The sequence below is a fragment of the Lytechinus pictus genome, chromosome 18, assembly GCF_037042905.1.
Source record: "Lytechinus pictus isolate F3 Inbred chromosome 18, Lp3.0, whole genome shotgun sequence".
Lineage (NCBI taxonomy): Eukaryota > Metazoa > Echinodermata > Echinoidea > Temnopleuroida > Toxopneustidae > Lytechinus > Lytechinus pictus.
In genome coordinates, this window is record NC_087262.1 from 23,291,054 (window position 1) to 23,316,160 (window position 25,107).

General features: G+C 36.9%; 1 protein-coding gene and 1 pseudogene across 1 annotated transcript in view; both read left to right on the forward strand.

Moving 5' to 3' along the window:
* The window catches only part of LOC129281755 (hyalin-like), a 31,032-nt gene extending 25,464 nt beyond the window's left edge, over window positions 1-5,568 (forward strand). Inside the window, exons 15-20 of the mRNA XM_064113225.1 lie at window positions 27-278; window positions 892-1,005; window positions 1,490-1,603; window positions 2,415-2,543; window positions 3,145-3,343; window positions 4,282-5,568. Of these exons, the coding sequence (XP_063969295.1) occupies window positions 27-278; window positions 892-1,005; window positions 1,490-1,603; window positions 2,415-2,543; window positions 3,145-3,343; window positions 4,282-4,339 (866 nt within the window). The 3' untranslated portion in view covers window positions 4,340-5,568. The remainder of the gene's footprint in view (window positions 1-26; window positions 279-891; window positions 1,006-1,489; window positions 1,604-2,414; window positions 2,544-3,144; window positions 3,344-4,281) is intronic.
* Window positions 5,569-14,845: 9,277 nt separating this feature from the next.
* Window positions 14,846-21,945, forward strand: LOC129282081 (uncharacterized; annotated as a pseudogene).
* The last annotated feature ends 3,162 nt before the right edge of the window (window positions 21,946-25,107 follow it).

Genomic DNA, 25,107 nt, shown 5'->3' on the forward strand with positions numbered 1-25,107 from the left:
GAAGTTCATTCTTTTCCTCTTTTCAGTTGACAACATTCCACCGGAAGTGACGTGTCCTTCCAACATTACCCGGTTCGTCCCTCAAGGATCAGATTCTCAGAGGGTTGTCTTCCCATCTGCAACAGCCATTGACAATTCCGGAAAGACGTCTTTTGTCAGTGTGGACCCTCCTTCGGGTAGTCCATTCCCTCTTGGCTCGACGGAAGTTATATTTGAATATTCTGATCCCAGGGGAAATGTCGGAAGCTGCTCGTTTTTTATCACCATCACTCCATTAGGTAAGTTTATAGAAGGCTATGGACCAGTTTCATAAAGACTTAAGATAATGGTAACTTGTCCATTATAGAAACTACCATGGAAATTTCGATCGTGGTTGGCTGCTGGGCAGTGGAAGTTACCATCATGCCAAAGTTACCATAATCATAAGTCTTTCCCCTTAAAAGCAAGGAGTGCATTCACCCATATCCTTAACAGAATTTATCAGGTTTCAAACAGTTCTGCAACAAAACTGATAGCTTTGTCTGATATAGATCTTTAGATCTATCCCCCCAAAAAATGTAAAACTACGATGCAATCTGTATGTTCTGTATTAAGTGACAATCTGTCCATGTTTCGATTTCTGTTAGTTAGACTTGTAGCAACCCGTAGTTTCGATAGCATGTAACTGGATGGCAATCTTCCGAATACGTGTGAATTTTGTTCTTAATCGAAGGTTAATTTTCGACCTTATGGGTTGTCGATGAAGAAACTGTCTCTTCTCCTTTCTTCGTAACAAAATAACCTCATGAAAATTAATTTATATCAAATTCAGTTCATGAGCAAAAAGGTTGTACTGTTTTCAAAGTGTTTAACTTTATAGGTAAGATACATCTTCTTTTTGTCTATTTACAGGGCCGACTAGTTGCGGTGGCTCAACATGTGAGAACGGGGCGACTTGTGTGACCTCAGCAGATAGTTTTCAATGTGCATGTGTTCCAGGCTTTGTAGGCAGACAGTGTGAAATCGGTATGTAACTTAATAGTTTTTTTTTAAGTAGGCCCTATATTCTTTCCCCATTTCGCTTCTGAACTTTCTTAATTTTTCTGGAATTATGTATCTGATACCATTAAAAAAGACTGGAAAATGGGAAGAGGGTTGATGATGTTATGAACTGTTTTTTATTATGACTAGTGAACACCCTTAGTAATTGTAATTACCCACATTTTGAATAGGTACCTCCATGACCAATTACAATTTTCCATGTTATGACAAGCGATCGTGTTCCTCGATTATAAATAGCAATTCTCTTATGTATAATGGACAAGATGAATAGCAACCATTATGAATAACTACCTTTATGAATAATGACCCTTATGAATAGGGAGCGTTTTGACCATTATGGCTAGCAGTCCTTATGAATAGCAATCATTACGACTAGTTGTCCTCATGACTGTCGTACAGATCCCATTTACATACCCATTATTATTATTATTATTACATTCTCAATCAGATATCAATGAGTGTTCAAGTTTACCCTGTATGAATGGAGGAACCTGCATCGATGGTGTTGATCGATTCTCATGCCTCTGTCGACAGGGTTTCTCCGGTATCAACTGTGAAAAGGGTAAGACTTTATGCGACAGTCACACCCAACGTAGCCGACTTTAAACAGATCGATTCTATGCCATAATAATTCGAAATAATGGATAATCTTTAATCTGTCTGCAGTCGATTTCGTTGGTTTGACTGTAGCATTGTAACGTTTGTAGCGAGAGGAAATTATTATGCGGGGTACATAATTATCCTGCGTTCGTAAAGGTCACGTTGATCCAGGCAGGGGCTTGTTATTGCCCTCAGACCAGCTGAACTTTGTAAATGTTTTTAAAGTATGGGTTAAGTTAATCCGGATACCTTAATGGGATGCATATGAAAAATAATTAAAAAAAAAAACTTTAATACGAGTTTCTTTTCTTTGCCTAAATTCACCCTTTAGTATACAAATGATGCACAGATGTGAGTGCATCGGTAGGTTTTGTGAGCATAAGGTAACTATAAAACTGTGGGTCTAGAATAAATTACTGCATGCTCACTGGTCCTACCGATGCACGAAAAAAGCTGTTTATCATTTGTTTTATAGAATGGTGTAATTTTTTGGGGGCGAAAATCATTTTTTTAACCATGCATAAGTAATTACCTACACATGGCAAATTTACCGGATGCACAGCTGGTCGTGCGTCGGTAACTTATGCATGGTTGCCATTCCGTAACATGTTTTGATGTCTTTAGTGTCGATGCTTTGACTAAGAATAAAATAGGTTTAAGCACATTGTACTCACTGAATAGAGTTTTGTCAGCACATAAGGCAAAATCTCCCTATATCACAAATACTTTGTAGTTCACTGTTCTTTGTTTTCCATATGTTTGCTTTCAAATAGTTGAAATTTGTGATCTAGAAGGTGATTGGTACAACGAATGCAATGATCGGCTGAGTCTCTCACCTACCTCGACTGGGCTTATCTTAGGGTTTTATCACACCAACAATGAAATAAGTACAGGATACACCGGTAAGTCGAACACAATAAGCAGCAATGAAGTTTATGACATTGTTGGTGGTGGTGGTGCATGGTGAAAGTGATGATTCGATGACAATGTGATGGTGATGGTGATGATGATGGTGATGATGATGATGTTGGTGATGGTGATGATAATAATGATGATGATAATGATGGTGGTGATGATGATTCGATGATGATGATGATGATGTAAAGCAATCGTATAGCGCAATTTATCGGTAAATACTTTCAAAGGTGCCGGCTGCCCAATATGTCACGCATTATTCTCACAGTTGCGGAGAAAGATAGGGCAGACTTAAAGGTTTCAACGGAGTTGAATTTGTAAAAAATTGCAAAGACGATGAGCAACTGACGAAAAGCTCCACCGCCGATGATGATGATGATAATGAATGTTATAAAGACACAGAGACAATTCATAATTCATAATATACGAAACATTAATTCGGTGCATCTGAAGTACCAATACATCTTAAATCTTAAATTCACACAACGTTTACATAGCAAATTCTTCTCACCACTTGAGCTTACCTAACCTTATCAATCGTTAATATTTTTCTATAAATGTTTACTTATTACAATTTCACAACTTTAGATCCGACGGTCGTCATAGGTTACATCAACCTAAAGTGCTATTTCTCATCCTTTGGGTTTATAGTTAGTTGGAACAAGGGCCAATCTACGGGCGGTTGGTCGGGTCAGTGCCATTTATGTGATGGTCAAGAAGTTCTTTACACTACATGGACAACCAGGTTACGAGTTAATACTTGTGACGACACTAGATTAGCTACACGGTAAGCTAATTGTCTTTTATTTCATTTATATGGGTTCGTGTTAATTCTGATCTTCAGTAATCTACGATCGTGGTAAACGCTCGTTGTTCAGACTGTTCGTAAATCTGCAAAGAAAATAGAGCTCGTAACTTCCAAGGTTCGATGTTCTGGTAACGATATAAGGTTCGTTAGTCCGGAAATGAAATAACGTTCGTTATTCCGAAATCCGAAGGTTCGATAGTCCGAAATGAATTATTGTTCGTAAGTACGAAAACAATTAATTATGTAAACTTTGTTTCATTTTCGGATCAACAAATCTTCGTATTAACGAATCTTTGAACAAATGAACTGCCGTAATATCGAACCTTCAGAAGAACGAACGTTGGAATTCGGAATAACCAGCTGTAACCCATTTTGAATTTCTTTGCACCACACGGATTCCAAGATTACATACTAGTTGTTTTTTATTATTTTTTGTTAAGACTGCGTATTTCAGTTATTGATTTCGTGTAACTTATAGTGAAAATTCCCTTTCAATATAGATTTGATTTGTAATTCTGTGGTCTATAATTTATTTAATATTTTATTATCATCAATCTATTGAAATATTCATGTTTGAATATATGTAGATGTTAGTCCGTTAAAATAACAAAATGGACTCTTATTACACGTAGTTCTCCATCTTCCAGCTTTTACTGAATAGGTTTAACTGCAGAATACACTCTTATAAGGATCGGTCAAAGTAACCAATATGTTGATGAATATGTGTCCAAATGATGGTCAATATCAACCAAAAATTCTGGTAGATTTTAAACAATAAATTGGTTGATTTTGACTAATTTTATCGTTCAAAATTAATATTCACAACACATTGGTGACCAAGCCCCTTTTAAAGTGTAGATAAAATTGAATAATAAATAATGTATCTGTGATGCTTTGTTATTTTATTGTATTTTCAGAGTTGGACAAGATAAATGGACTCGATACCAGCAACATCCTGCTCCGCGTGAAGCATGAAAACAATCCAAATTTAAAATTATATTTCTTCGCCATTTCTCGGTTTCTGTCAAAGGTCAAGTCCACCCCACAAACTTGAATTAATAGAGAAAACTCTAAAAGGAATAATGCTGAAAAATGTTTAAAAATCGGATGTGAAATAAAGACAATTTTGACGTTTTACAGTATTTTTTCATTCACAAAGCAGTACAATTCAAAACACGCAGACGGGTTTGATAATGAATTATTTTGAACTGAATTATTTATTACTATTATGGCATAAACGGTTTTATTTCTAGATGAATTATGGAATTGCAATTTTATGACACGTAATAAATAAACCATGGGGTTCTTATTGTCAAATTTACAAAATTCAAATATTCTGTATATTTCATGTAATAAAATACAGAAACAGTGAGTGTTCGAGTGTGATGTAACCGGTTCTTTTATTATTGCATAACAACCGTCTGATGTTCTGATAATATAACTGCAATTTTAAAATCGTAGATCTGTCTCTTTTTGCATGTTTTATATTCAATTTTGATGGAATTTTCAACTTGAGACTTGTTTCATATAAAATTGGGGTTTTCTTTTCATATCACATTGTTGTGTTGAGGGTGGACTTGACCTTATAAAGAACCCAATATACAAAAAATATATATCGTATGTATATATGTATATTTCTCTTTGAAATACCGGCGGGGGAGTAACATTGCTATAATTTGGACATATGTTTTTAGATGGTCGATGTTGGATTATTTTATGATGACGATTTAATCAGAAAATGATTAATAAGTAAACATAGTCGATTTGAAAATATAAATTTCTACATGTATTCATTAGGTTACCGTAAAGAAAGGTCATTGATAAAGATTTCTACTTCTTCGGTATTTTCATGAGAATTTATCAGTCAAATCTGCATGTCATTACAAATATCACACAAATGTATAGATTAAATAATTTTATATTTTGTCAACCCAATTATAACCTTATACATCATATCTTATCATTTCAGACCCTCCCATGTGCCATGGGTCCATGGAAACAAATTGTTTAGAAATAAATTATATTATGAAAAGGAAGTTGAAATCATGATTACTTTCATGAAGTAAACCTTTTGAAATGGTATATTCATTCCATATGCTACGCTATTGTGCTTTCATGCTTTCACATGCCACTTTTTAAGTATAATTTCCGGCGATTTTTTTGTTAATTCTCTTAGATTCAATTAACACATATTAATTCATTCATATTAGAAATTAATCATTGTTTTGCTGTTAGCACAGAACTTGATTCTGAAAAAAGTTTTCATTTTATTTTCATTTCATTTTACTGTTCCCAAATGAAATACGAAGTTTAGTTCAGTGTCGAGACATATCCCTTTTCTTATATGTAAATATATCTATTTATATTATTGGGAAGCAACTATATTGTATCCATGTTTTAGAAACATTTTATCTATCAAATAAAATCATTGTTGAAACCATTTTCCATAGATTGCTTGATTAATATACATGTACTTAAATTGGTATATTTTAACTTTTGTGACATCTAGAATAACATAAAGGATCGATGATTGATAATGTATGTTTTATTCAGATACTGCAATATAAATCATCGTTTTGAATTAATTTAATTTTTTATTTGAATTATTTTGAAATCCTATCATGAGTATATACTCAGAAGTCATTCGTTGCAAAGACTATTTTGAAAAAATAAATCTTTCCCTAAATGCATTCCAGGATATTGATGAATAGTTTGATTTATGAATCGCTCTTTGTCGTAAGTTTTATAGTAAATTGAAAGATCTATGTCTCGACAATCAGTATTTTTTTTCTATTTAGGCCTACTTTCTATATGGCTACCAATGAATGAATATAATATACATAAAGTAGTGGTCACACCGCCAGAACTTTGCTGGAGCGGTCCTTTAACGGTAAGGAGAGGGGGTCGAATTTCGACAACGCTCGTCAACGTGCGCAAAATAAATAAAAAACATCGAAAACACGGGCGTTGCCTTAGCGGTGCACCTCTGAAGCCGGCGTTGCTTTAGCGTTGGTTTAACGGTATCGAGCGTTGGTTTAGCGGTGAAACCTCCATACCAACGCCAAACCAAAGTATCACCGCAATGTATTGCTGCTTCAACACCCGACACCGTTCCAGCAATCCCGTGTACGCTCGCAATACGCATACAATCGCTCTACCAATGTTTGTGCAACGTTTAATCGCCACAGCAGTGGTCCAGCTTTCAAGATTTCTGCGTTGGCCTAGCGGACCCAAGCGTCCACGAACTTGCGTCTAGCAGTGCCAAATTTTGACTGGGCGTTGTTGGAGCGGGGTTAACTTTGCAGGAGCGGAAACTTGCCCGCTCCTCACCGCTCGCAATATTCTGTGCAGCTCAAAATATTCGGAGCGGTAGGAGGGACCCTCGGCTGTGGCCGAGCGCATACGGCGTTGCCTTAACGGTTGCCAACTTCTGTTAAACGGTGGTGAACTGTAACGAGCGGTGATGATTTTTTTTTCCGCTCCAGCAAAGTTCTGGCGGTGTGACCAATCATGCGGTATATCATTAATACGATAATTGCAAGCCGACGTTCAATAAAAGGAACTTCACAAAAAAGGAGTGCAATTTGATTTGAATATATTTTCACACAAAAAAATGGTAACAATACAAATGAAATGAAACATGAGATATTGACGAAATGAAAACGGAAGGGGGGGGGGGCTGGGTAGCCCTACTCGGCAGTAGGGATCATGGTACTGCAGCATAGAACAACATGTAGAATACTCCTTCTTGGCAAATGCATGCGAATTCTACCGCAATCTATCTTGTTTTCATGACAATCATTGGTTTTAGTCGTTTCAGTCCATAAGTATGGATGTTCTTTTGTAAACCGGGGCCCATAGCACAAAGCTCAGCAATCATCGTAGTACATTATTTGTTAACGATTGATTGCATTGACTGCAATGTACAATCAATCGTTAAAATCAAGCGTATGATTACTTGATAACCTTTGTGTAACAGTACCCTGATCCTTTCCCGTAAATATTTAACCCTGAATATTTGATAATCACGATTATTCCACCATTTTCTTTGTAACAAGTGCACACCAAGTTACCAATAATGTCTACAGCATTTCCATTTATTTGAAAGCAGGATAAAAGAGCATTGTACATTAAATGCCTTGCTCACAGGCATAGGTGCCGCGGCCGGGGATCGAACCCCGGACTTTTTATGTATAGCCAGGCGCCTTAGACCACTCGGCCACGGCACCTCCACTCGGCCACGGCTCCATGTCTTTCGTAGTTCGATCTTGTGAATGTGTACCATCGAAATATCTTTGTTTATTGCATATGATTTTGTTAAGATTTTATTAGACTATTATGTTGAGGTATTGTTTTATCATGCGATATTACTCAGTTATGATGAACTATTGCTAATGTATCGAATCAAATCAGTGAACACATATGAATCAAAGGATTTACCCCAGTTATAATGATGATATTATATGATCCATAATATGTTCTAGCTGTTCCCATCAAAATATGACTGGTTAACAATTGTACAAGGAGCGTACACATATTATGTATTAAAGGAGATGTGCCACTGTTTTTATTATATTTTATAAAAATGCGTTTTAGTTAGTATGTTGCATTTTTAACTAAAAAATCATCCTTGTTGGGATAAGAACAAACACACCATAAAGAATTATATATATATATATAATGTGATGACAAGTTTACTTGTACCAAACGCTCTTGAGGTGTGAGTATGAAACATATTGTGATGAGGCCAACTCAAAAGATAGAATACGGTAGGCATCCTGACCATAATAGTCTGTAATTACAGACGCTTCTGACGAAGTCTTATTAAAGACGAAAGCTAAAGCTAAAATGGTGTCCTGCGTCATCTTTTGAGTTGGCCTCATCACAATATATATATATATATATATATATATATATATAAAAAACAAAGAGTTATGCGTCGGCGTCATACTGTAGAAACAAAAGAAGACTTAATAGAAACGCCGTGAGGAGACATAATCTTCCGAATTTTCGGTCATAGACCTTCTTCAGGGATGATTTATATATATATATTAAACCACTTCTCAAGAAGGACATTATTCTATTTTGTGTGCTCATTTTTTCTCTGTTTCTCTGGGCCAGCTCCTTCGCTTATCATGATATTAAGTCACTAAAAACACTGGAATTAAAAGTCTATAATACAATTAATGTAAACCTTCCCCTAATCCAGCGTTTCAACCGGTGGACCGCGAGAAGCTCCAGAAGAAGAAAAAATAGGGGAAAAACTATATTAAATTTTTACAGACCTGTCCGAAAATGTTATGTTTGATCGGTCTACATGGGTCAAACAAAGCTAAGGCACTTTTAGGTATCATGCATGTTGCACTATGACGGTTTCGATCTAACTTTGATGTGAACCTCACCGGACCTTTTCGAATGTGCTTCAGAGCTTTATGTTCGAATTTCAGGAAACATACTTTCATCAAAATGGACCGTTTTTAAAGCGAAAGGGTGAGTAAGGAAACATATCTTCTCTTGAAAAGTCTCAGAAGGTAACTGTAAGAAAATAATACCCTGAATACATTAATTTGGATTCATCATGACTTGCAGTGATACAAATCCAATTTTAAAGTAATGTGTCGAATATGTTGAAGTATTGTCAAATGATACTCTGGATATCGTTGGTAGATCTGCGCACCCGTCGGGGAATAATGAAGAGAGAGGGAAAAATTAAGAGAAAGAGAGGAAAGAAGAGAAGGATTGAAAGAGAAAGAAGGAAAGAGAAAAGGAAAGAAAAAAGCAGAGCTGTTGGACCGGCCTGTCGGAAAAAAATGATAAACTGTCGGGTCACGCGTAATGTTCGAAATGCATCATGTACCGACAGTGATTAACGTAACTGTCGGGTCAACCAAGGCTGTTCCAACTACTTCATGTACCGACAGAATGTCCCTGTTTTAGTTCTAAATCGGCTAAAAATAAACGCTCGCTTTCTTACCGACAGTGTTTAAATTGGCCCGGTTGTAGGTCTAAATCGCCAAAAAAAATCAGCTCGCGCTACGCACCATACATTTTGTTTATTTTACCTTTCCAGGTGATGAATGAGAGTTCGTCACGAGATGTTTTCATAGATGACTATTTATTTTCGAAATGAGCCGTTCGACATGCCCTTTCTGGTCAGACATTGAATGTCAGATATCTTTCCTTTCTCTGCTAGAGCTTCAATCATAACGACCTCTGCGTCCCAGTATTGAGGTGCTGCCCTTGCTTCGTACTGCAAACTTGGTGAATAAAAATAGCTTTAAATGAGACGCGTCCTTAATTGTAAAGTTTTGGATGCTTGCATGATTCTGTCAAACTCTTGCCATTGCGCTGTCTCCTCTGTCGACCTCCCATTTTTCTCTCTCGAAATCGCGTGATGATGGACTTGAAATCGATGACGTCGAAACTTACTCGTAACTGGGGGTGCATGGGTTGTGACTTTTGCATCGTTTCTCCTGCATTTCTCTGCCTTCGGAATCATGAATTGCTTCAGTATAACCTTCGTTACCCTCCAAGAAGACTTTTCTACTGGTTCAACCGCTACCTGTGAGTATAGGGGTATTGTCCATCACTTTATAAAGTCAATATCACTAGTTATTTGATCTTGAATATAATATTTCTATAAAGACCACGCCTTATGATTTCATCTGATAATACAGATGAAGATGATGATGGATGGTGATGATAATAATAAATGATATTAATAATAACAACGACAATAACAACAATAATAGTATTATTAATAATAGTGATAATGATAATAATGCTGAAAATCGTTCTTCATTGTTCATTTATCCATTTGTTTTTTTATTAGAAAGAATAGACAACGAAGAAAGGAGGAATTATATAATAATTAATCTGATAACCCTATATTTTTGGAAGAAATTAGGTTGCTCCTCGTATCGTCCTTTCACCTCACGCGAAGTCATGTATCATCGCACTCACGCGTATTTGAAATTTGTACACTCTTAATCTTTAATCAACCCTGGGCAACATACTGTCCACACAACTATTGGTTAAAATCTGCCCAAATTGGGTAATAAAAACTAATAATTGGGTAATAAACTTGCATAATGGGATAATAATTGCCCAGAATATATGTATTTCACCAACATACATTACCCAACAGGCGGGGGGCAGGCTGCCCCCTGGCGGATTTCACCGGGGAAAAAAACGGGAAAAGGAGAAAGGGAGAAAGAAAGAAAGAAAGGGAAAGGGAAGAAAAGGGGAAAAAAGAGGAATGGGAAGGAAAGGGGAAGGTAAAAGGTGAAAAGAAAACTAAAAAAAAACATTTAGCCGAAAACGGAAGGAAGAAAGAAAATGACCGAGAGAGAACAAATGATCCTAGATACTAATACATTTACATGATCAGTAAGAAAGAGTAATGAATTAGATGACAAAATAGCAAAAGAAAAGCGGGAAATGAAGGAAATGGAATGAGCCAAAAGCTAAATTGGAAAATAAAGAGGGACAAGAAAGACAAAGGCATTGGCATGATGGAAAATAAACAAACAATTTTTTTTACAAATTTTCCCACATTTGCTATGTTACAACTCAATCAAAATATTTGGTTTGCTACGCAACTGCGTTGAATTAATGTGTTGTGTAAAACTATATCCGCAAATTGATTAAAAATAGCGGCCATCTGTAAGGTTGAAAATGGGTTTAATATCAAAAGGTTCCGGGGGCGGAGCCCCCGAACCCATCCCGCATGCCACTTGTGTACAGATGGAAGGTTTTGGGTCATGGCCTTTAAAAGAACAACAACAAAAAAGGAGAGAAGAAAGAAAAACAAAGGAAAAGTGAAAGTTATGATATTATTTTCTTGATATGTCAAAATCTATCTCAAAGTTAGATTCTCATGAGAAGGTGATTTTTTCTCGCTCGCTTCGCTCGCTCGGGATTGATATTGGACAACTTTTCGCCATACACGCCATACTATGCCCCATCTTTTATTTTTTACTCCACGCGCCACTGCCACATAGAGCTTCGCCCTAATGCTCGCGGACAATCATAAAACAATCCTGCTCACAGTGGCGTATAAACAAACCAAGAAAAAAGAAGAGGAAAAAAGAAAAGGAAATAGAGAAGGGTGAAAAATTATACTATTTTTAGAATATTATGTCAAAATCTATCACAAAATTGGGGTAATGTAATAAAAATGTTGAATTTTAGCTCGCTCGTCTCGCTCGCACCTTTTGATTTTATTTTATTATCATTTTTTCTGTTTGCCTAGACATAATTTCTTTTTACTTGTATGTTTTACTCCTTCGCCAAGCAAGTTAATTACAACAATGAGCATAGAAATAAAATAAGAATATTTTAGGTTTGAACAAGATAAGCAACAAAAGCCTTTAGCTTTCATTTAAGTCCCCACTTCGGCATTAACAGTAATTTCAGGAGGTCTGGCTGCGGAATTTCTCTTTTCATGCAAACAATCGAAGGATCATCATTCAAACATGAACACAGAAAAATCATAAAAACATTCCTTTCTCGTACAAAAAAAAAACATTGTTATGAACATCCGAAATCACAAGTCATGCACTGAATCGTCGTGCAAAGTTAAACAACAATAAAACACCAAAACAGCTTCGAATTTTGTACAGAATGAACTTGCTCGCCCGTCATGCCCGTTGACCTTTTTTTTGCTCACTAAATTGGGTCATTTTCCCTGGGTTATTTTTCGCGTAAGATTGGTCTTTGACGTCGTTGCTCTGAGTTTACAATGAATCGATTATCGTGAGTTTTGTAAATATACTAGGACGATAAAGAACAATATATCTAGTAGCCGTTTTCGCCTGAGCGGAAATAAATGCATAGGTGGGCCGTTCCATGGGCTTGAACAAAGACGAACGGGAATGGAAAAACAATCCCTTTTTTCCCTAAAAGGACTGGGGTGGGGGGGGGGGGGGGGACCATGATCCACCCTCGACGCTCTTCGAGCGATATTTCCGAAACGCAAACAGATAGTGCATCACAATTTTATGACTTTTTTTGAAGTCTCGCGCAACTTTTGAGACCAAATTCGTATCATACGGGTAAAGCATGGCGACGCCACGTGACTTTTTACGAGACAATGCCGAATCTGGCTCAATTCTATACTTTGTGTAAAACGTCTATGGGGGATGAAATTCATAAAAGGGTGATTATATTTCGTTCTAATTGGTGTGTTTAATTATTTTAGGGTTTATTTAAGTTGTTGGATGGTCTTTTTGCTCTTTCTTCTGGTGATACAAACTCTTTAATCACAACGTATTCTTTAAAAATATGTATTACATGCCCTCCTATAGAAAAGATACATGACCTACTGATAGATGTGATAAAGGAGGTAGTTTAAGTGAAATATATACAAAAGTAATGGGAGTTGTTCACATGTGACATCACACATCCTTGTCGCATTGCCAATGGGAGGATCTACATCACAATGCTCATAACTTTCTTATCATTCACTCAATTTTTCTCAAACTCTCGTTGATCATGTTGATCTGTTTCTTTGATTTGAGTACAAACTAGGCCGCGGTGGAACATCTGAAACCTTACCCTTGAATAGATGAAGCAAGTGCATCTCCTTGCGCTGACTCTTTCGTTTATCCATGCTACTTCGACGACTGTACAGGAGGCATCTACAGTGTACATCCACACCTGAGCGGATAACGAGCTTTTTAGTTTGTTCCAACTGTGCACCATTACCAAGTCAGTTTTCAAGATGCTGTTCTTTGAGTTCTTATACACAGTCCTGGCTAAAGTTGCTGGTCACTCATCCCATTCCTGCAAGGATTGTAAACTTAAGAATACCAATATTCCGAACCAACACACCTACTTCCACAGCATAATGTCTCCATCTTAGACACGCATCTTGAGTTTGTAGACTCCTTTACCTACTTCATGTCAGTCATCTCCATCTTCCTGGACAGATAAACATCATGATAGTGGAAACCGATGCAGTCATGGCTAAACTAAACTAAGTGAAATTTGAGAAACAGTTCCAAAGTACAACCTTCGCACCAACTGTGCTATAAAACTCATCGCTTCCTTTGTAGTAGCGAGTCATGGAAAACGAACGCCGGTCAGGCATGCCAGGAGAATGGCGAAACTCTTTCCAACTCTTTTTTTCCCAGACGCATTCTTATATGGGAGGAATAGATGAACAACTTGGAGGTCCTCCAGTGTGCAGGCATTCCTAGTCTGTTCTCATTGCCAAGCCTGCGACGTCACAAGAGGATTGGTCACCCGTGTCGAATCATGGACCATGGTCGAATGGAATGGTTGGATCCTTCTAGCAAGCATCTCTTACTTCTCTACCTCATTTATCACGGATTTCAGGCTCGTCTACTTCACATACAGCGCCAGATACGGTTTGGGTGCTGGCTTTTGTTCACTGGCTTCAATGGACCTCTTGCTTCGGTATTTCCCAAGGAAGCACTGCTCACGAGCTACTCTTATCGCGTTGGTTGGGGGAAGCACAGGTACGATATTTGAATGTTTCCTTGGCATTTCTAGACGAAATATCCCTTCAGTACCATCCAGGCTCAGGCACATGTAATTGTTACTTTTCTATTCGCTGACTATAAAGTGCAACAAGGATGAACCTTTCATACAGCTTGTGAACCCAGTGCATTAAACTGGAATGATAATATTTCATGAAGTGTCTTGTTATATATCTTTTTTTCATAAATTTCTTCTCAGCAAAATACCTTTACAGTTTGGGGGGAATTTCCGACAGACATGACAAATGGATCAATGATTCCATGATTCCCGATTCCTAAAGCGCATTCAAATGATAATGTAATGGGTTATATAAATTTCACTCCTTTCAATTTATTTGTAGAAAGGGAGGGAGGGTTGGATCAAGAAAAGAGTAAAAAGTAATCGTAAAGTTATTTCACTTACCCTTTTTAAGGTCTCTTTCCAGCCTTCAGTGGTGTATCTCATGATGTATTATATTATGAATCATAGGCAGATTAGTACAAACGTCGGAAGGCAATTTCTCCCTTACCTGACTTTCTTAGAAACGAATGCATTTCTGTTTTCAATACTACAGGTATGCTTGTTTTTGGTCCTCTGACATACATGTTGATCGAGAACTGGGGTTGGTGGAACACGTTCCGTTTCCTTGGAGCTTTGATGCTACTCATTGCACTTCCAGCTACGATGACGTTTTCACGTCCCAGCCCACATAAAAATGAATGCACATCAGACCAACGGGATGTTACTAAAAAGAAAAAGACGTTACGATGCGGACCCGAGAAGGGAATAACCTTTGACAAGTCCAACAAATTAAGTCCGGGCATGGTCACTGGGAACCCGAGATGTTAAGGGACGGTTGAAAGACAAGGAAATAATTCTTGAGCAAGGTATATCTATCGCATGTGTGACAGCCTATGACAATGAAGGGTTTTCCATGAAAGGGATAAATCGGCGTGAACAAAACAATGGCAATGGACATCAGAAATCCAGAACAACATGGATAAAGACTCAGCTGATTTGGTTCTGGTGGAGGAACTGATGGGCAACAATGATAAGGGTCAAGTACTAAAAATTGAGCAAGGATTTTCCTACTGACCTTTCAGAAGATGGCAAAGTTGGTCTGAAACAACTTGGACCACTTTCTTCAGTAGCTCCTGATTTAGTGACGAACATAGAGAGAGGACAACCTAACCAACAATTAACACCTTAAGTAAATGATCTTCAGAATGTAACAGCCATCCAACCGGTAGTGTTGTCAATTCATACGGTAGCCGAAGATGATGTCGCGTCATTTACAAACATCAGCATTTCAACGAACATTCAGTGTCACACCATTTCCGTCTCTGCCATCCAGTGTGTCAGCGAAGGAAAAGAAGACACACCTCCGCAAGTGGTGCAGTCGAAGAACTTGGAAGGAGAAAGTGGCCGAGGATTTTTCCGAAGATACAAAGCACTATTCTATCCTGATCTCTTGCTCATCTGCATCACAGGTCTTCCAATCATGAACACATTCTATTATATTAATATGGTAAGAACTAGTATTCTACATTTTTACGATTGTATACACGGGTTACATGACAGATTATTCTTGGGGTATTGTTCAATACCACCTAACCATCCCAAGAGTTTTGGAAACGGGGTTTTGCTGGCTGACGCCTTCATTTGATTTTTAAAAAAGTTTGATAGGAAATTCAAATGTGTAAATTTTTTCCGCTATATTACCAAGCAGCAAACTTCGTCCAAATACATAGCCCGTAATTCTTTAAAAATTCGCTTAGTTCAGTCGTTGTTTCGCCACGATACATGACAATTATATGAACGTTGGCGTTAGGGGGTGAGAGTAGGAGGTTTTTTTCTACTTTGCTGGTTTTTGCAACGTATTCATCTGCCATGCATCATGTGCATATGGAATCGTGCGTGTGGCTCCTGAAAACTTCACCATATGGAAACAGATGATCGAATCATTCCGCAATGGTATATGAAAATTTTTTAGATGCTTTATTCATTTGAGCAGGAATATCGAAATTGATCGTGCCCCCCCAAAAGGCTGACTTGGATAGGAAGTTTTTGGTGTATTCGGCGACGGCCTTGATGCCTTCAGAGGCGATGTGCTTGGCCATTTCACCGGGGAGGAGGAGACGGAAAGTGGTCTAGACCTCACGGATGCCGATGGTGGACTTATTGTATTGGGCAAGACGGGATGCCTCACCGGCGATTCGCTCAAAGACATCGTTGACGAAGGTGTTCATGATAGACATGCCACCGTTAGTATAGAGATACCAGTGTTCATGGGTGTCGATCACGGGGGGGGGGGGGGATGGGGGGGATATATCCCCCCAATATTTCAAGTGGGGGGGGGTGGCCTGTATTATCATCCCCCCCCAATAATTTAGGGTAGAAAATTTATAATAATGATGATGAAAAAATGAAAAGTTTGATCATGATGATTATAGTGATGATTATAGTATGCCATCAATCAGTTTGTTTCCCTCGCAATTTGTGTATATTGTTATTAAATAAAAACATTCTTTTCCAGGACTTTTAAACAGATGGGTGGAGGTTCAAGATAAAAAAGAATGAAATGTTTATGTATATGATATTTTTTAACACATGACATAAAAGGACCCCGACGAAAAACAACTTTTAATGATAGGGTGTTCCATCCCACCAGTGGTAATATGATCATATTTTTACAATTTTTTAATGGTACACGTACTTCCACAGATTATGTTTTGAGTCAGTTGAACTGGACATCAATTGAAAATCGGTGGAAAATGCAAAGATGTAAGCTAGTATACAAAGCTATAAATGGTCAGGCACCAAAATACCTGACCAATTTATTTGACAAAGCGAATTCTATTCATAGTTACAGAACCAGAGCTGCAATAACTGATGGACTTTTGATACCAAAAGCAAGGACAAATTCTGGCAAACAAGCTTTTTCCCATGTTGGTGCAGTGGAGTGGAACCGTTTACCGCATGATGTAAGGCAGGCACCTTCTAAACACACATTTACTGCAAGATTCTGGAAAGTGACCCAAAACTAGGTAACACCCCTCATGAAATTCCTTTAGTAAATGACTAACTCACCTAATACAGTAAAATATATCTTACATATATATTTCTAACCAATTTTAGTATACCAATAAACAATTTCACGTGCCTGACACCATGTGGTTGCTGATTCCACTCCACTGAACTATATGTAGATGACAATAAGTTTTATGTGCATGTTCTGTAATTGTTTTCTAATGTGTTTTTTGTTATTGTATTCCAGGGCCTCTAAGTATAACAGTGTTTGAACCACTGACAGAGTCACCCTGGTAAAATAAGACGTAATAAATAAATAAATAAATAAATGAGTGAAATCAATTAATGGTTTCAGAAAGAATAATCATTCATTTCTCTCTAAAGCGTATCTTCGGATATGAACATCGGATGTTTTTTTTTCATGTTATTCTTGTTATTGTTATGGACTTGAATAACTAAACTTGATTGACTCTTTCTTATTTTGGCAAAAAGAAATCTCTTTTGAGATTGGAAAGGGATGACAGTTTTGCATTCTATATGAGCACACTCGTGCGGTACGTAAATTTCATTTTAACACATATATTAGCTGATATTACACACTGATGGTTAAAGAAAATGTTGGAGAAATATCATAACATGACAGTTGAGTTTTGATTGTTTTTATGTTTGTTTTTGTTTTATGCACTTATAAAGCATTTAAAACATGTTAAAATCCAGGGTTAAAATCGTCCAAGGAATGACGGTAAGCCCGATGGCGCACGAGAAACCACACAGTTTGTAATTTTGTGCTAGTCTTAATTTGTCCGAATTTGTTCGCATCACTTGTTTAGTGAAATACGTATCGTATGGTCTTAGTGAATTCTTACAAACAGGCCTTAGAATGCCTCTCTTCAGGTCTGAATATCCTAAATTTTCAGCTCGCACTTCGCGCTCGCAATATTTGATGAGTGAGATGCGTATTATCATGATTACAATGACTACAAAAAGTGCTTCATGTGTTTAGATGTAGCAAAATCAGCAAGTGCTTTGCACTCGCATTAGATGACTATGGTGAGATATGTATACTCTTAATGGATTCCTAAAATATAGTCCTTAACATGTCCTTGTTTGGGGTCAATATTTACAAAAATTTCAGCTCGCGCTTCGCGCTCGCATTGTTTGTTTAGCGAGACAGGTATGTATCATGATTACAAAAATTTGCTTATAATGTCCTTTTGTGGTCTGCATATCAAAAAATTTCAGCTCGCGCTTCGGGCTCGCATTATTTGAGCAGTGAGAAACATATCCGTTTAATGGCACTGTCCTTAAAATGTTCCTATTAGGTCAGTATACCTGGCAACTGAGCGCGCTTCGCGCGCTCACTAAGTGACTCAAAAATTGTGCCGTGACTCACGGTACGCCACTGCAAGAACACCATGCATATCAACCACTCCCAAATGTCCTAACTTGTGATTTTAGTGGGGGTAATGTTGAAAGATCCCCATCCACAAGAACATTTGTGTCAATCATCCCCCCCAACCAAGAATACCGATCGACTCTATCAAACTACTGATTGATTTGTAATTAATTTATTACTAAATTCAAATTACTAATGTATTTCAACGTATATATTCCATTGTCATTGCCACTTTTTGATTTTCCCTGTTCTCTTTCAAGGGAGATTTCCTCATATCGAGAGGTTTTGAACGTCATGTGATCCCATGGGTGGTCACAACGTTTGTGATATCCGAATTGGCGGGTAAAGTTTTGTTGGCTGCTGTAGCTGATCGTCTGCCCTTCCCCAAAATCTTCATCTATAACTTCGCCTGTGCGGTCGGCATGGTTGTCATGGGCTGTCTGCTGGTAGTCAGATCAGTCACACTTCTAATCTGTCTCGCAATTGGTAGGTTAAATATTATCATCGAATATAAATTTGGCTTTATTCTTCACTGACAGACAATATTTGGCACTCTAGTCGACATCATGATATATTTTGTGGCAAGAAATTATGTTATTACGATCATGGTAATCAGTGACTATTCAATTCAATTCAATTCAATTTATTTTCATTCTTCAACATAATACAAATAATTACATGATAAATCAATTCAATTCAAATAAAAGCATGAACAAAATTCAACATTGAATAAATAATATACATATTCAATAAGTGATTCAAATATAAATTAAAATGCATGTCAAATTTAAATCAATATAATCAATATAATTAAATATAATTAAATCAATATAATCATATATCATAAGTAGAATGGAGGGGTCCACTGAAAAGCAAAGCTTGTAAAATGTGAACCCCTCAAAAAGTTAGGATAGAAAAAATATTGAAATATACGTAAATATACGTAAATATTGAAATATACGTAAATACGTACTATGAAAGAGTACGGTGAATAAGATTATCCATATCAAAACTCCTTTGTGGTTGTCCATATTATCATTTTTGCCCAGGGGCGTTGAATGTACTGAAAAAATGTAGGTCTGTGTGGTTGCGTGGGGAGATAGGTTCAACATACACAAATGACATTTAGATGGTAATCATTGTAATTTTCACGTTTTTGTACACGTTTGCTGAAACGGGTGAGTAGGTGGCTAGAACCCAATAGCTTGCGGTTTCGCTGCCCCTCTTGCATTCCCTGTTTTACATTTCTATTACCATTGAACAAAGATTGTGTAAATCCATGAATATTAAAATTTATACAGTAAACTTGAAATATTAATCAGTTATACATTTTTTTACTGGATATTTGTGGCCAAATTGTAAAGTTGAAACTCATAATTCTCGAGCTGTAGTCGCGACGTTTCACCCACCACTGTTGGCTTCTTCAGGCGAATGAAACACCAAGGGTGTTATTTTTAACCTGCCTTTTTTTTCCTTGTATGTTCCTGTCAGGAAAGAAATTTAATTATAAAATGTTTCAGCTTAAACATGTGTTCAACATACTTGTCCAGGTTAGGGTTGTCTTGTAGACAAGCATATACATACGTTTTGAATATTTTAAAGGCAAGCGTTGAAAACGTTTGATACCCCCCCCCCCTTTAGAATACAAGTGTACCAGGTTGATGCCATATTTCGTATTAGGTATACTATAAGCATTTTCATACAGGTGTCATAAATAGCCAATACAGTGCTCTAGCATTTATGAATGTAGTTGACAGATGCACAGGAAGTGTCTTTTATTAATAAGAATGTGTTGCTATATGCACATCTGTTATTTGAAATTCTTTGAATTACTTTATAGAAGTTTTACAGTTAGTCCTAGTAACGGTAGAGTATATTAGGAGGTTAATTTAAGTAATTCAGAGAGAACCACCTAAGCTGGAATAGACTACAGATGATATTATAGGCAGTCCAAGTTAAAACTGAGGGACTACGTCGGTGACGAGATAACGACCCCAGCTGCCACCGGTTCTCCAGCGACATGATTCGTCAAAACTCATGTCATCATTGGGGGCTCGATCTCGTCCACTAATTCGTTGAAGCCACATCTCTCTGATCTGGGGGTTACTCATCAAGGGGCAACACAGTCTGCGGAGGCCGAGGCCGAGTGGAAGAGACATCGCTAGCTGCGGATGCCAGGAACTGGACCGACCACCAGGGCCGAGTGGGGCATGTCAGGCCAGATGAGATGATGGGGGCTAGAGTCAACGATTACCGTTAAGTTAAGTTGTATTTTGTTTTATCCATGTATATTTTCATGTACAAATTATTGTAAAACCATCAAAAGAGAACATCAGAAAGATTGAAGAGATATGATTAAATCTTCTACTAACTGTAATCCTCAGTTTTACGTATTCCTTATTTGGCGTCAAGCAGCAGTAGATAAATAATTAAAAAAAGTCACTTCCCACGTGACAGTTCCATGATTTTATGTTTTAATCTTGTAATTCCTTTGTAAATATTACGATTTGTATGAATAAGTTTAATAAAAACTTAGATATATATATTAAAATACTAACGTCGTTTTTTACAGAGAAATAGTTATGATAAGCTGGATTTATGTAGCGCTTTTGTCACATGATACGAATAGCAGCTGTTATCATATACGGTTTTAGATCGAGCTGCCACTTTGAACAGCAGCGGTCAGTGCTTTAAATGGAAATAGATATAACGCTCAATGAGAAATTTAGTCCCACTCATCATTCTGTATGACAATATACAAAATAAAAAGCACCTATGAAATACAACTAAAATTTATTTTTAAACTCTTTTATCAATCGGAATGGTAGTGATGATGGTGGCCGATGCGCTAGCTTACTCGATCTGTAACCAGATTTTCAAACCAGAAGATTTGGTTCAAACATGGACTGTTGTCATGGTTACACAAGGATTTGGATACATGCTGGGTTCCTTGTTTGGTATGTAGTCGGATTGGCTTGTGAGATTAGGTGGAGAATAAGAAAAAAGAAAGAAAGAAAGAAATGAGGAACGAAAGAAAGGATAACCGAGAACATAAATACAAGAACGAGGAGCAAGCCATATAAGATTCAAGATTTAAGACTCTTATTCCATTTCCATACCAATATTGTGAAAGTACTAGACAATTTCAGATATGTTGTTGTAGGTAACACAAATAAACTTACCTCCCGGAGACTTGTCCCAATTCAAAATACCCTGACGTTCCCTACTCTTGAAGAATGAAGGGGCGATTTAATCCGACGGTGAATAAAACATGATTTACAACTTTCTGAAATTGAGTCATCTTTCCTTTTCAAATGTCATACTAATTTGATAGTTTATTCACTCATTTCAATCAATTTACTTACCCATTTCTTTTTTATATCCTATAGGTCAGAGCATAGATCGGACTGGTTCATAAAACTCTGCCATTTATTCGAGCATCGGGATATATGCCCTCTGCGCTTTGGTTTGTACAGCGGTTCCACTATATCAGAAGTTCTTCGCGCCAGAAATATTTGTGATGTTTGAAAACCAAGATGCATGTAGAAGAAAACAGACAATGAAGAAACGTACAAACCAGATGACCTTGTCAATATACCTGTTTAGTCGACACGTGCAACTCGAGAAACTCTTTGTTTTTATCTTGATAAATAGAGAGAGGGAGACATAATTTGGGAGAGAGTGTAGTAGTAGTAGTAGTAGTAGCAGTAGTAGTAGTAGTAGTAGTGGTTGTATATGATGGCGCTCTTCAATCTCTCCAGATTATACGCGCCAGTCACTTTCGTAAGTAGGGTTTGGGCGTAGGAATGCCCATGGGACGTCAAACCATTAGGCGACGGTTATATGAATACCTTAATTTATATTTGTCACCCATACACCTATTTAGTAAGTCATACAGAATTTCATTAAATCATAGAGCTATTTGTTAATAGCTCCATGATTGAATCTTCGCCAAATAATAAATCAGTATTTACAAATACATATTTGTAAATAACGCGCGTGATACATGATTGTTCGTGGAAAGGGCGAGGTTGGTTGGATAATTGGTGTTTATTTTAGAAACCTCTGTGTTATGTCTATTTTTTTAATTATATACTATACTAGATCGAAAGGTGCTTTCATTGGCTACGACTAATCATCAGCCGAGAAGACTTTCTCCAACCGCAGACCAATGTCAAAATACTGGCCCCAGTATCCGATTGACAGAAGCAATTGAGAAGAGCATCCATCCTTTCTTGTTTTAAAAAAATGTTTCCTTTCAATCATTCACGGTGATAAAGATAAAATCAAATTGAATATTTACTTATTCCCTTTATTCATATATTTCATTTAATAATTATTATCTAAAAAAAAAAAAAATTCAAGAAAGGAAGACTGGGAAAACCCCTGACAGTTCATGCCATTCTTTAAGGGGAAATTTTAATAAAGCAGCCGTAAAACCACAAACTTTTAACAGATAACCAAAACGGTGAGTTGCATAACTAAAACATAGTAGTTCACGTATATAATCGGGGTTAGTTAACAATTGTTTAATAAGGTTCGGGTCATTAAATTTTCAGTTTTGTTAACATAATGCGTCTCTCTTTTTCATATGTTGAACATAGTAAAATATAATGTTCAATAGTTTCAAAAACTTAGCATACCTCACATACACTCTAAAAAGTTTTACCCAATATTGGATAAAATTGGAACATGTACAACTGCTGGGTATTAATGATACCAAATACTTTGTAAATTTTACGCAATGGTTCGTTAAAATTTACCTTTTAAACTTTAACATTTTGCCCAATATAGGGGGAAAATTACACAGCATACATGCTTTTTCTCTTTCTACCCAATATTGGGTAAATTTTTTACTCAATCTTTTTTAGAATGTAGGCCTGACGAGTGCTGTTTGTTTTGAAATATAATAGTTTAATTTATACTTACCCTACTCTAATTCTATGTTATCTCGGCTGTGAGCATATCATTTTTTTTCACATTGAACATAAAATGACACAGGAGGGCGGAACAAACGCCATTCTGGGATTTTAGGCAATATATTATCCTGACACTCTACATGTACCTCATCACTACAGGCATGAAGTTTAAAATGTCCCTCACCTTCCTTCTATTCGTGTCGGTTCGTATGATAAGTAAAAACCTCTCTTTATTTCAATCTAAAAAATATTGGGTGAAAATAATCCATGAGGGTAATTATGTGTCCAACCGACATTGGGCATTTCTTTTGGGCATTTTTATTTATCCAGTGTGATGACAATTTTGCCCATTCTAAATTAATTGCTGCTGAATTTTTTCAACCTTACTGGACAATATGCTCCCGCATTGGGTAAAATACTGCCCAAAATTGGTTGGACATATAATTATCCTCGTGCTGGTTAGAATTTTACCCAATATTTTTTACAGTGTTGGATGGTATTAAGTGCTAAACAATAGATAATATCTAACTTTATCATTTAACAATTTTCTTTGAAGATACATGGGTAATTCACCGATCAAAACTTGTAGAGACTCTAACATGTCTAATGATGCATTGTATATTGTGCCTGTAATGATTTTCAAAGCTCTATATTGGAGAGGGTCAATTTTTTTTCTTTCTTTTATACAAGCGGACTCATACATTTCACTTCTATAGTCTAAAATAGATAAAATAAATCTATTATATATCATCATCAAAATTTGATACTTATCCCCCTTGAAGTGCCCGAAACACAACGTCATAAATTTAACCTTTTCTTACATTTACCAATAATCGCATTAATATGGACAGACCAGGTTATTATAGAGTCTGCCCACATACCAAGAAATTTAGACTGCTCGCAATGAGGCAAAAGATGCCCATTTATTTTCAAAAATAATATCTTTGAAGAGAGAGAGAGAGAGACATGTAGAGGGGGAGGGGGTGAGAAAAATGTAAGAGAGAAATGTACAGAGGGAGGGGTGTGTAGAATACATATTTTTTGATAATTTATATTGTTCAAAAATCATTTGAATCGTAATTTCTTAAATAATTTAGCGGTGAAGGTCCTCTTTAATTATTTGTCCTCATTTTCCTACCAATACCTCGTTCTCAATGTCGTGCGATCCTTTACGAAAGCCACGATTGGCCTTTCGTAGCTGATCGCGAACATTTGTGAACCATTAAAAAAAATTATCTGATCAATACAATTGCCACGACTGATCTGGGGCCCGTTGCAGAAAGAGTTGCGATCAAACGCAACTAAAAAAATCTTGCGCAACTTGATTTTCAGCCAATGAAGAACCCTTATTCGGGACTTGCGCTTGATATTTTGACTTGCGTTTAAACGCAACTCTTTCTGCAACAGGCCCCTGATACGATCTGATACAATGTGATAAGGGGTCCGTTGCAGAAAGAGTTGCAATCAAACGCAACTTAAAAAATCATGCGCAACTTGATTTTCAACCAATCAACAGCGCGCATTTGGGACTTGCGATTGATATTTTGACTTGCGTTTAAACGCAACTCTTTCTGCAACGGACCCAAGATCAATACGATCATAATTTAGTACGCTGTTTGAATCGTGGGGCAATCGCGACAGTGGGAACTAAGTATAACAAGTGACTTTCACTAGGAATGAACAATATTTTTCTTTATTAATTTTCAAATCTATTTTGCGGTTTGTTGTCAAACATCTGACGGTACAGCTGTACTTAATTGTCTGCACACCTCATACTTGGGGCCGGTAACACAAAGCATAGCGATTGATCGTGAGACTGATCTCTGCGATTAATTACATTGAACACTGTACATGATCAGTCGTAAAGGTCAACCCCACGATCAGTCTTTAAGCTTTATGTTACCCGGCTCTGA